Source organism: Eschrichtius robustus, chromosome 7 (genome assembly GCF_028021215.1).
Source record: "Eschrichtius robustus isolate mEscRob2 chromosome 7, mEscRob2.pri, whole genome shotgun sequence".
Classification (NCBI taxonomy): domain Eukaryota; kingdom Metazoa; phylum Chordata; class Mammalia; order Artiodactyla; family Eschrichtiidae; genus Eschrichtius; species Eschrichtius robustus.
This window is the reverse complement of record NC_090830.1, coordinates 105109156-105122713: the sequence shown is the minus strand read 5'-3', so window position 1 is coordinate 105122713 and position 13558 is coordinate 105109156. Positions and strand designations below refer to the sequence as shown.

Here is a 13558-nt window from a genome sequence, read left to right as displayed (position 1 = left end):
AACATACACACACTACTATATACAAGATAGATAACCAACAAGGACCTACTGTATAGCACAGGGAACTCTACTCAATATTCTGTGATAATCTATATGAGAAAAGAATCTGAAAAAGAATAAATATATTTGTATGTATAACTGAATCACTTTGCTGTACACCTGAAACTAACACAACATTGTAAATCAACTATACTCTAATAAAAAATTTTTTTAAATTATGTGATCCCATCTACAATCCTACAATGAGATTACAAGCTAGTTAACAGCATAAAAATTCATACAAAACTGAGAAAATAGCAAACAAAAAATTTCAAATTTTCTGTGAACAGATTATTTGTATATAATGGGAGCTATCCTCGAATCACATATTCTTTGGATTGGAGAACATATTCATGTAAGTGGTCATAACCTAATTTGGAAATGAATATACCACCAAACCTATTTCCAACTTGGTAAAGGACTCAGTTTTCTATATCATCTTATTAGGGGCAACAGAACAGCAACAGAGATAACTCCTTGTAAAGAAAATGGATCTACCTTCAATAGTAAGAATATCTTCTAATAAACTGAAATGGGAGTTCAGAATCCACTTTCTTCATTTTCTACTATCTTCCCCTTAACTTAGTAAAGCTAACCATCTGTAGGTCTAGGTCACTCATAATAGTGTTTCTTGTTTGGCATAATACATGAGCACCAATTGTAAACAGAAATAAATATGAATACATTTTCATATTTATTTAGGTTATGAAAATATTTAGGTTATTTCATATTTATGTTATGAAAATATTTCATAAATATGTTCAGTGCTTTACAGATTATAATTGAGAGACAGAACAGCTTTTTCAATTTTCTTCTAAACTTGACTTGAAATACCAGTTATTTCCACACGACTCACTGTCTCGTACGTATTCCTAGCCAGTTTGTGGGTATTGTGCTTCTCTAAAGGATTGTTAGGCTCCATAAGGATGAAACTGTCTCTTATATTACTTTTGTGTCTATTTCAACCATATCTCCTCTCTCCAAATAATCAGTACTTAGCATTTCATAAATACTTATTGAACACTGGCTTGGAATTAGAAAAAGCAGCTCTGTGTTCAAACATTTATTAAAATCAGAGCTCTTTAACTGCTCACACTGCTCCTGTTCCAAACATCACTGTGGAAGAGTCTATTCATACCAGTGGTGGAGCCCCATCTCCAGTTATCTCCATCCCTCAAAGGGGATGGGACCATTAATAGACTGATATCACAGTGACTTTCTTTTAATTCCATCTCCATGTGGCTCTTCTTGCCAAGGGCAGCAGTCACGCCTGTTGTCAATCCTAGCACTCCTAAGCCCTCTAACTTGGATCTACCCCTCCTCCACACTCTTGTGCCTCTCAGCTTTATTAAGCTCCTTAATCCTATGATTAAGAAAGAAAAAGAAAAAGGAGGAGGAGGAAAGAAGAAGAAAGGAATAAGAAGCAAAATTATGAGGGAGATGGAAAAAGGTAATATGAAGAAAATAAAGAAAATGACAGAGAAGTTAAAGAGTAAACTGAATAGAAGAAATTTAAAAATCATATTTGTTATTATACTTAGAGTTATGTGACTAGAAAAGAATTACATAAATGTATAATTAATTACCTTTAAAAATTAGTTTTATCCTTCTTTCTGGAAGCATACAGAAAAACTATAAAAACAACATTCTTTACACTGACAACATTTTAAGCAAGGGGTTCCTTTCTAGGTTGTAATAATTTACATTTAACTTGGGTCCTAAAACTAATGTTATACTACCAATTTTCATATACGACCATGAAATCATTAAGAAATAACTTAAACTTCAAGTGTTATTAAACCAAAGTATAAAGTTTTTATTTATTCATGTGCTTTGCAAGTAATAACTAAGTTAAATATTCACCAATAAGAATGCCCCATGAAGTTGAGACACTGAATGGGTATAGGTTCAAAAGAAGGACCAAATACATAGTTATCAAAGAAGCACTTTTCTAAAGAAAAGTTGTTTCAAGGCAAACAAGCATTCCTGTAGCATTAAAAAGAAAAAAAAGGTGAGAGGTTGAAACCAATAAATGAGAAGTACATTATTACATCTTACTTGTCTGAGGTCAATGAATGCTAGCTGCAGAGTATCCCCTTGGAATCCTGGCACGGGCTCAGAGCTGGCAAACACTATTTAAAAAAAAAAGAATAAAAACAGATTGCAAAATCTACAAGGGTTTAACCACTAAATTAATTTCTACTCATTACAAATGTATTATAATATTTACAAGTAATCATTTCAAATGAAGACTATTTATAACCTTCAATTTTCACCACTGAGAATGTTCTCCACACCCATTACCACAAATATTTTAATAATTTTAAACTTCCAATCTGCCATTTAATTACTCTAATCCTTAATTACAATAAATTTTAAATGGTTATCCATTTAACTTTTGTAAAAGTTCAAGGGTAGTAATATACTTCAATCAAGAAAAGTTTTCTGACTCTTTTTAGCCTTAAGTGAATGATTATAGAAGCATTTTGAAACTATACCAATTGCACGGTTGTCAACATATTTCAAAACATCTGCTTTGTTACAGAATATGCTCTATACAAATCCTACTCTAGCTAACAGCGGTAATAGGCAGCCATGTAAGAAGTCAGCTTTACATGCAGTTTTACATTTTACAGCAGGTAAAATGTTCAAAGTAGCAAAATGAGGATGATGCAGGAATGCCTGTTCATTTTTTTTAAATAATTTTTTTTCCATAAAGGAATCCCACCTCTTTAAAAACTAAGAGACATCTTAAGACAAAATAGATTTCTTAAGACAGATTTCTTAATATCTTTAGACGAAAAATATTTTGAAAGATATTTTTCAACAACCTTTTTTTTTTTGTCCACGCCACACGGCTTGCAGGATCTTAGTTCCCCAACCAGGGATTAAAGCAGGGCCACCGCAGTGAAAGCGCCTATCCTAACCACTGGACCACCAGGGAATCCCTTTCAACAACTTTGTACTTACAAAAATTTAATACTAGTAACATAGCTTTGTTTAGTTAGTTGAAGACAATCTCAATACTAGTTATTTTGAAAACAAAAGCCTTGTGGCTCATAAAAAAGACCCTATCATTTTACACACATGCTTCTCTGGTAAGAATATGAACGCCTGCCACCACTCTCCTTCCCCATTAATATCTGAGTTTTCTTAGAGGGTATTATAGATTTTCCATTTGTGAATTTATCTGAGCCAGTATTTTAGGAACCACTTACAATGTTAGCCTATATAGATCTTGGAATAACAAATACAATTCTTAACTTTAGTATATTCTGTGTGAAATATAGTTTAGAAAGGCTCAAAAATCAACATCTAAAAACAATAAATATATGAAAGCCTAGCACAGCTTAATTAATTTGGCATTTTTGGAGAATGAAGAATTCAAATTAAGTTTTTTTTGTTGATGTTGTTTTTAAGTTAATGATAATTTTTGCTTTAAGCATCAAAACTTTTTTTCAATGTAAGCATTTTTTGATAAAATTTTAAACTGCATCATAATACTTTCCCTATCTTTTTTTTTAGAATACTAGACACTATATAAACTTTTCTTAATTCTCTTCATTGATAACCATTAAGAACACTTTTTATTCTATACAATACAATAAATTCCCAGGGCTGCTACAGTATTAACAGCTGTTTTCTATTACATTAAATAGCTCAGAATGCTGTGTTGAGTTCTTGTGTCTATCTTTTATAATTTTTCTGCCTTCTCTCTTACAGTTTTAATATAAATTCTTACTCCCTCCTCTCTCACTCATCTCTTATTATGTTATCTTTAATCTTCTTGAGTGGGTAAGTCAGCTAATCAATTACTAGAATAGTATCTAAAATAAGAGCAAATACAGCCTGAGCATGGGCCTCTCCCACAAGTAAGGTGAATGAGTTTATATATGCCTTTGAGTATATGTACCTTTCAGTTACTCAGAGTTACACCATTTTCCTTCTTACTTCTTGGTTCTATGCTGGGTACTAAGTAGCTATGGCCATTAGATAGGTGACTGCATTCACCTTTCTCAGACCCCCTATTTCCAGAAAACTAAGATTCATTCAGCAAATCTAACCATACTTTTCATTGTTTACTATAATTTACTCACATCACTGTCTTTTCATACAATGAAAAGTAGAATACTTTCATACTGTGGCAACTCCATCACCCCCAACCATTGCCCAGATAATTGAATTGCCTCTTTTTAGTAACATGAGATCTTAAGTGAAAAATAACAAGCAAAATTCTAATAGCTTATTAAAAGTAAAGATTTTCTTTTTTTTTAATCTAAAAAGTACTTTTCTTAAGACCATCCAGCATTTCATTGGCTTTCGTGGCAAGTCTTAGGCTACTGTTTCCAAGTAACAATTAACTTGAATCCCCTAATGGTCTCTAATCAAGGCTGTATATGTTAGCTCAGCTTCTACCATCACCACATACATACACACATAAAGACTTCCTATAATACAGAGAGACTTACTTTATATATCAGGCATAAAAATCAGCTCAATTTCAATTATACTTCGATTATTATGCACTTAATCTTCCAGAATGTTTTTACACTGAAAATAATCTGTCATTTTTCTTCTCTCTCAGTTCCTATATAAGATACTATAGTTTAATAAGCCCCATTGCTTGGCATTAATCCAAAGAGCTTAGAGTCAAAATTATAATAGTACCATAAATTTACATAGCACTTTATAGCTTACAAAGCACTTTCTCATGTACCATCTTCTTTAATCGTCATAATAATTTATCTTAGTAAACAGGGCATGCAGATGATGGATCACTAAATCTTGCAGCTAGAAGAGACACCCCCCTTTGAAATATCTCCAACAGTCCTCTGAAGGCTCAGTTTAAAACTCACCGAGTTCTTCATTTTATAGGGCAGAAAAATTAAAATTGAAGTGATTTGCCCAGGATCACATAGCTAATTTAGATTTCCTGACATTCAATTCATTGATCCAGAATCTGATTAAGTATTAAGCCTCTCATCTTTTACGCCATCTCTTCTAAGAACCTAACCAATACGGAAGTGAAATTCACTAGTTTATAGCTCTCAGGTCTTTTCTCAAATATTTTTTAGGGATAGGAGGCTTCATATTCTTTCCTTTACTTCTTTAAAACTCAAATGCAGTCAATCCTGTTGGTTTTATCCTATACAATATCTTCAGTCTGAATCTGTCTCTACCTCAGTTCAAGCTATCATCATTTCTTGCTTGCATTACTAAAATACATTCCTATCTGGTCTCTCTGCTTCTTGTGTGCCACCCTTCCATCTACTTCTCCCAGTAAGATGTAAATGTGATTTGTGCCACTTCACAGTTTAACACCTTTCAGTGGTTCCCCATCACCTTCACAATGAAGCAGGACAAGTAAGATCCTTTATAACCTGGCCTTTGCCTATCTCTCTAGCCTCATCTCTTACCACCTTCCTAGGGGCACCTTAAACTCCTTCCATTCCAAACCATCTGCACTTCCTTGTATATGCCACAGTCTCTTACCGAGTACCTTTGATCCTTCTGCCTGGAGGATCCTTCCTCTTCTTTTCCATTGGGTAACTCTTACTTATCCTTCCATTCAATCTACATCTTCCGTGGAAGACTTCCATTACCCTGCAGGCTGGGTTAGGTCCCTCCTCTGTGATCTCCCTGCAACTTCTGTACACAGCCTAACTATACTACCCATTTTGCTATCTTATAATTGTTTATCTGTCTGGGTTTTCCCACCAGACCATGAACACCCTGAGTGTAGGAAATATACTTCCATTTTTATATCCTGATCACCTAGTATAATGCCTGATACATAATGAGTAGGCAATAAAAGTTTCTTAAGTGAATGAAGGAAAACTGAACAAATGAACAAAGAAATTCTAAGGGGATGCCATCCAATCCTGGTAATTGCTACGTTCTCTAGCTTATTGATTAGATCTAGAATGATGTTGTCCAGCAGAACTTCCTCCAGTAACAGAAATGTTCTATATCTGAGCTGAACTGAATTTTTAGTTTTATTTAATTTTAATTGAATAGTCGCATATGACTACTAGACAGTGTAAATCTAGAACACTGTGTGCATATTTAGTGTATTTATTTCAAAATAATTGAGTGTGGGTAAGAATACTCCAAATATTTCCTTCAGCCGAAACTAAACTGTGAGTTCTTCCACTAAACACGAAGCTCACAGGAAATAGAGATTTTTTTTCTTTAACCTTTACATACTCTGTGCCTGGTGTACAAGAGATATTCAGTAAATGTGTTGAATGAATAAATAATAATACAAATAATTCATTTATACTAATATGGTCCCAATAATTCTAGAGGTAGATTTCAATCTCTGAACTTTTTAAAGAATTGATGACTGATTTTTGGAATAGCTTTAAGTTTGTCTTCAGATTCCTTCTTGGCTCAAGCAGATTCTCAATTTTATATGATTTGTCATATTTTGGGGTTTCTTTGTTCTCCTCCCTTGGGCCAACTTTTTATTATTTTTATTTAATAATACCTACTTCCTAATATGATATCTTTGTCATTTAGTCATGCCATTAAGGGTATTTTTTAAAAACACACATTGATCTTGGTCTTTCAATAAGATATTTTAAAATAGTTTCCAGGGCTTCCCTGGTGACGCAGTGGTTAAGAGCCCGCCTGCCAGTGCAGGGGACACAGGTTTGAGCCCTGGTCTGGGAAGATCCCACGTGCCGCAGAGCAGCTGGGCCCATGTGCCACAACTACTGAGCCTGTGCTCTAGAGCCCGTGAGCCACAACTACTGAGCCCATGTGCTGCAATTACTGAAGCCTGTGCCCCTAGAGCCCATGCTCCACAACAAGAGAAGCCACCACAATGAGAGGCCTGCGCATCGGAACGAAGAGTAGCCCCCACTCGCTGCAACTAAAAAGAAAGCCCGCGTGCAGCAACGAAGACCCAGCACAGCCAAAAATAAATAAATTTATTTTAAAAATAGTGTTAAAAATAAATAAATTTAAAAAAATTAAAGTAGTTTCCAGGCTTTCTAAAGTTTTTTTTTTTTAAAGAAAGTCAAAATCTTTGGGGTTTTTTCTCTTAGTGCCTCCTATTTGACCGTTTTTTTTTTTCATAAATTTATTTTATTTATTTTATTTTTGTCTGGATTGTACCTTCGTTGCTGTGCGCGGGCTTTCTCTAGTTGCAGTGAGCGGGGGCTACTCTTTGTTGTGGTGCATGGGCTTCTCATTGCGGTGGCTTCTCTTGTGGAGCACGGGCTCTAGGCAGGCAAGCTTCAGCAGTTGTCGCACGGGGACTCTAGAGCGCAGGCTCAGTAGTTGTGGCACATGGGCTTAGTTGCTCCGCGGCATGTGGGATCTTCCTGGACCAGGGCTCAAACCCCTGTCCCCTGCATTGGCAGGCGGATTCTTAACCACTGAGCCACCAGGGAAGCCCTGACCATTTCTTTTTTAAAATAAAATAGCTTCATGATATATTCATTTCCTCTTATTTTTTTGCTAGAATATGGAACTTAATAATAATGATTCCAAGTTTAAAAATACTGTAAAGTAACATTAGAGGGACTTCCCTGGTGGCGCAGTGGTCAAGAATCCACCTGCCAATGCAGGGGACATGGGTTCGAGCCCTGGTCCAGGAAGATCCCACATGCTGCGGAACAACTAGGGCTTTGCGCCACAACTACTGAGCCTGCGCTCAAGAGCTCACGAGCCACACCTACTGAGCCCACGTGGTGCAACTACTGAAGCCCGCACACCTAGAGCCCGTGCTGCGCGATGAGAAGCCACCACAAATAAGAAGCCCATGCACCGCAGCGAAGAGTAGCCCCCGCTCACTGCAACTAGAGAAAGCCCGTGTGCAGCAACAAAGACCCAACACAGCCCAAAAATTAATTAATTAATTAAAATTTTAAAAATTTAAAAATTAAAAATAAATAAAATAACATTAGAGAGGGAGGTAGAGAGGAAGGCGTCACCTTATTGGGAAGGTAAAATTTTGCTGTATCAGTCTAACTGAGAAGAAGATAAGATTGAATTAATTTAGATAAAACTGAAAGTAAAAATTAATACATACTGTAGAAGCTGTGATTATAATGACAAAAAAAAACCCTTCCAAATTGGCAATCTATGAAGTTTTAAGAGAACAGAGTATCTATAGGCAAAAACATGAATTATTTGTAAATCTAACAAAACCTTAAGCAGGAAAATATGCCCTTCCTGCCCTCAGGATCTATGCACAGATGTACAGGATTTATATGGGGGGAACAAAGATGGCTAAGAAGTCAGGCTATAAGTATTTATCCTGGCATGAAAATATAAACATCTGAAATTAAATGCAGAGGGAATAAGTCCTTGAACAATCTTGTCCTAGGCAGACAGTTATTTTTACTGTAAGGTGGATTATTTGCAAAACATTTACACAGGGTAGGAAGAATTGGGAAGGGGGAGAAAAAGTGCCCATGGAATCAGAAGAGTAAATAGATCAAAAGATTGAAAAAGAGGGTGAGGAGGCTAGGCTAAATAAACCTCAAGACTGCCTGTGGATGACAAGGCAAGGACATATAAAATGGAATAATTTCATAACTAAATAAATGACTGTAAATAAAAACAGTCTGCATATTGAAAAGATTTCTCATAATTCCATTTCTTACTAGATCTGAAGATTTAAATTGGCTAGTTAGAACCCAAATTTTGGCTGAGCAACGTATTCTATGTGGACCAGATGTGTCATTAGAAGCGATGACGAAGAGCACCATCTAGTGGTTTTTCTGGTGGTGAAGAACTCATGCCTGGGAGTCAGGGGTCTTGTTAGAATTCTTGACTGTTAAATTCTGTTACATGTGGTTGGTAGCAGTGGAATGCAAGCCTCTAGAACCAACTGCCCCTCTACATTCATCACCCCACTCTTATATAAGGTAGTATCTATTCCTCTCCCTTTCTTGGAAAAGGAGCAAAGCAGCCTAAATTTGATACCCTAAATGCCATTAAAACCAGGAACAAATTCAAGTAGGCAAATAATAAAAGAGCATCCAGCTCACTTAAAAAAAAAAAAAAAGACAAATATCCTCTCATACCATCGACATGATTTTGCCTGAACCCTTTTATTTTGGGGTACGGACCTTTTTCAAGGCTAGAATTAGAGGCCCTGGGGTCATAGCCATATACATACAAAAAAATCTATAGAGACTTTATTTCTCTTTTTTTTTTTTTGAGGTGGGCTAAGCCTTTATCCAATTGCAAAAAGACCAAGGCCTTCAAACCTAGAGATTCACCTATTTCTCAATAAATCATCATTGAAAAAGGTACCAGTGCTCTTCAACCTGGAGCTTTTCTAGTGCTTATGAATTTAGGATGTTAGACTCTTAGGAGTTGATAACCTCAATTAGGTATTTGTGTAGAATATATGAAAAAGTACATTCTAGACCTATTCTGGGTACCTCAAATCCTTCTGATTGCCTTCTGCTTTGGAAATGTTATTTTGTTAGGGATGTGAAGGATTTCTGAGATACCTTTATAGGAACTTAAGAAGACACTTTTATTTTTTCCTCTATACTGCTGCGTTTGTAAGGTGCCTTCTGTTGTGACCCAATATATAAGAGGTGTTTAATAAAACAAAAGCACATACACAGATTTAGAACATCAGCTTCATGCCAGGCTTGGCAAATGCTCCTCCAAGAAGTGATTTCTCTTGAACTTATACAAAATCTGTAACAGGATTAAAGGTTCAATGTAGCTTTCAGGGGTGGGGGACTACGTTTGCAATTCCGAATGGAATGCCTTCCTGACTTCTCCAACCACACAGTTATAGTAGTACTATTGGTTACTGTCAAGTTAACCAAAAATGTCTACTTCATTCATGCATAAGCCCTACCTAATATTCTCAATCAATACAACCTTTTATCTAAATTAGGTCTGCTTCTTATACTCTGTCACAGTACCATCTACTTTTCTAGAATTTAACAACTTATATTTATTAGTGCAGTCATATAATGAATGCCTCCCCACTGGGCCTAAACCCCAAGAGGGTTAGGGCCTTTTCTGTTTTGTTTACCACTGTATCCCCTAAATGCCAAGTACTTGGTAGATATGAAGTAATTAGTTAATGCATGACTCTAAAGTACCATACTCCTCTTCGCCTTAAATTTTACTACTTCTGGGACTTCGCTGGTGGCGCAGTGGTTGAGAATCTGCCTGCCAATGCAGGAGACACAGGTTCGATCCCTGGTCCAGGAAGATACCACATGACGCGGAGCAACTAAGCCCGTGCACCACAACTACTGAGCTGACACGCCACAACTACTGAAGCCCGCGTGCCTAGAGCCCGTGCTCCGCAACAAGAGAAGCCACCGCAATGAGAAGCCCACGCACCACAACGAAGAGTAGGCCCTGCTCACTGCAGCTAGAGAAAGCCCATGTGCAGCAATGAAGACCCAACGCAGCCAAAAATAAATAAAATAAATTTATCAAAATAAAAATAAACATAGTCATCAAATACGTGAAGAGTTTTTATAAATGATCAGTTATATCTATATCAAGAAGTTGAATGGTCTTGAAGAAAATTACAGCAGCATCAATTGGCCTTAAACCTTTTTTTTTTAAAGAGGCAGCATTTTATTTATTTATTTATGTATGTATGTATGTACGTATGGCTGCGCCACGAGGCAGGCAGGAGCTTAGTTCCCCCTGACCAAGGATCAAACCCATGCCCCCTGCAGTGGAAGTGTGGTGTCTTAACCACTGGACCTGCCAGGAAAGTTCCTGGCCTTAACTTTTTGATAACAAAGTTAGGAGAACTCTAGAAAAGCAAATGTAGATTATAGAGACTTCCTGATTTGTTAATTTGTTCATTTATGCAACAAATACTCTATGAGCATAGCATTCTGCATTGGGTGCTGACAATTATAAATTCTATGTTGAATTTAATTTAACTATCTATCCTAGATGATTAAATCTCTTCTCTTTCCTCGCTCCTCTTCACCTTCCTCTCCTTTTCTCTTTCTTTTTCTCCCTCTTCATACCACCCACCCCAACCATGGGATGCATACTCGGGTCTCTTCTACTATGTGAGTCTCTGATTCTAACCACCTAAATCATATCAAATTTACTCATTCACTAATTTTATGTATTCCCTCCTCCTCCTTTCAAAATGTCTGAAATCCATCCTCTTCTCTTCATTCCCACTGCCCAAAGTCAAGCTCTTTCTATCCTTCACAGGAAAAAGTTCAATAGTCTTTTAACAGGTCTTCCTACTTGTAGTACCTCTCTCATTTCAGTTCAATTTCCACATGACACAGAGTTAACTTTCTATAATATAGACTTCATCGTGTCATGGTCCTGATTAAAAAGCTTCAATGGATCTCTATTGCTTATTAAATAAAGTCCAAGCATTCAGAAGTCTAACTTTTCTCAGCCATATCTTTCAATACTTTCAATCATGCATCTTGTAGTCTAGCTACACAAGACTGTATGAAGATTCCCTAAGCATTCTCTCATCACGGCACTTTTGCCTATGCCATTCCCTCTGCTCAGAATGCCCTTCCTTGCTTTTGATGAAACCTGACTCATCCTTTAAGACTCAAATTTCACTTCTATGATAGTCAATCTTTTCAACCCCATGGCATGTAGGATTAATTGCTCCTTCTCTACAAGTGATATATACTTCTATAAAGAATTTATGTTCTATTATAGTTATTTACATGTCTGTTTCCTCCCCATCTAGTATGTGAGATCTTTGAAACCTGATTCATCTTTGATTTCCCAGTAATAACAGGTAGTAGGTTCTCATTAAACATCTGAATAAATGAATCTTCCCTACAAATCAGTTGACTCTACATGGAAAAAATTCAGTTACAGACTGAAATTTGAGCTCAAGCCAATTTAACTCATAAGCATGTGTGTCGCAAGGAATACCAGGGAAAAAGGGCACACACTGTTTGAAAAAATGAGTACATAGATGGATCAGTGACAATTCTTTCACTACCAGAAAAAAACAAAAACAAAAACTAAAAGCACATGGCTGAATGATATGAGAAACTGAATTATTCTTAACTTTCTGCCTCCCCAACTTCAGCTGGTTGTGCTATTTGTTTCTACCTGCAGACTGACATTTTAAGGCTTAGGAAATATATGCATAATGTTTTTACAAAGTAATGAGGATGGAAAAATAATCAAACCAAATTATAAAATTTAATTCAGAATAAAGGCCATTCTTGATGCTTATATTTGATGTTAACCTCTTATTGCTTAAATTCTTTGACTTAAGCCTTTCTTGAGATACCCAAGATCTTTGGTCGTTTTACGGTATCTAGTTCCTGATCTCTGCTATCTAACTTCCTTGGACTCTGGATTTCTTACTAGTGTAAAACAGACTAGTAGGATTTTATGTTAATCCCACAAACCAGTCACAGACTTTTTTTTTTTTTTTTTTTTTTTGGCTGCGTTGGATCTTTGTTGCTGCATGGGGGCTTTCTCTAGTTGAGGCGAGCGGGGGCTACTCTTCGCTGCAGTGCGCGTGCTTCTCATTGCACTGGCCTCTCTTGTTGCAGAGTATGGGCTCTAGGTGTGCAGGCTTCAGTAGTTGCGGCACGTGGGCTCAGTAGTTGTGGCTCGCGGGATCTAGAGCACAGGCTCAGTAGTTGTGGCACACGGGCTTACTTGCTCCATGGCATGTGGGATCTTCCCGGACCAGGGCTCGAACCTGTGTCCCCTGCATTGGCAGGCGGATTCTTAACCACTGTGCCACCAGGGAAGTCCCCGGTCACAGACTTTTAAGTAATAGTTTCTGAGCCTCTTGAAGGGAAAGTAATTACTATGAATCAATATGGGTTTATGAAGAATCAGAGTAGTAACATTTTCTTCTTTGAAAAAGTAATTAGACTGGTAGATGAGGAAAATTCAATGGCCATTATTATCCCTATATACCAGCAAGGCATCTGGCAAAGTTGCTCATAACTTTGAGCTATGATTTAGATTCTAAACTATGAGTTAGATTCAACTAGGGAATTAGCAACTAGATGAAGAAATCTAAAGATACCCAAGATTTTGAATAATGGATCTAAGTCAATATGAACAGATAGACCCATGTAATGTTGTGGTTCTCAAACTTTACTGTGCATCAGTATCACCTGAAAGGCCTACTCAAAAAGAAAGTGCTATGTCCTGTGCCCAGAATTCACAATTCAGCAGGTGGGGTTCAAGAATTCACATTGCTGGGACTTCCCTGGTGGTACAGTGGTAAAGAATCCACCTTCCAGTGCAAGGGACGCAGGTTTGATCCCTGATCGGGGAACTAAGATCCCACACGCCACAGGGCAATTAAGCCCGCGTGCCACGACTACTGAACTCGAGCACATCAATGAGGGAGCCTGAGTGCCGCAAACTACAGAGCCCACATGCTCTGGAGCCCACGTGCCACAACTAGAGAAGAGAAAACCGCATGCCACAGCTAGAGAGAAGCCTGTGCGCCACAAATGAAAGATCCCGCATGCTGCAACTAAGACCCAATGCAGCTAAAAAAAATAAAGAAAATAAAGAAAATAAAATAAAAAAAGAA

At 37.0% G+C, this 13558-nt stretch overlaps 1 protein-coding gene across 4 annotated transcripts in view; it reads right to left on the bottom strand.

Moving 5' to 3' along the window:
- The window catches only part of EXOC6 (exocyst complex component 6), a 207209-nt gene that overhangs the window by 32462 nt on the left and 161189 nt on the right, over positions 1-13558 (bottom strand). For all 4 annotated transcript variants that reach the window (XM_068548220.1, XM_068548217.1, XM_068548218.1 and 1 more), the window contains one exon: positions 2098-2171. In XM_068548220.1, coding sequence (XP_068404321.1) covers positions 2098-2171 — 74 coding nt within the window. The remainder of the gene's footprint in view (positions 1-2097; positions 2172-13558) is intronic.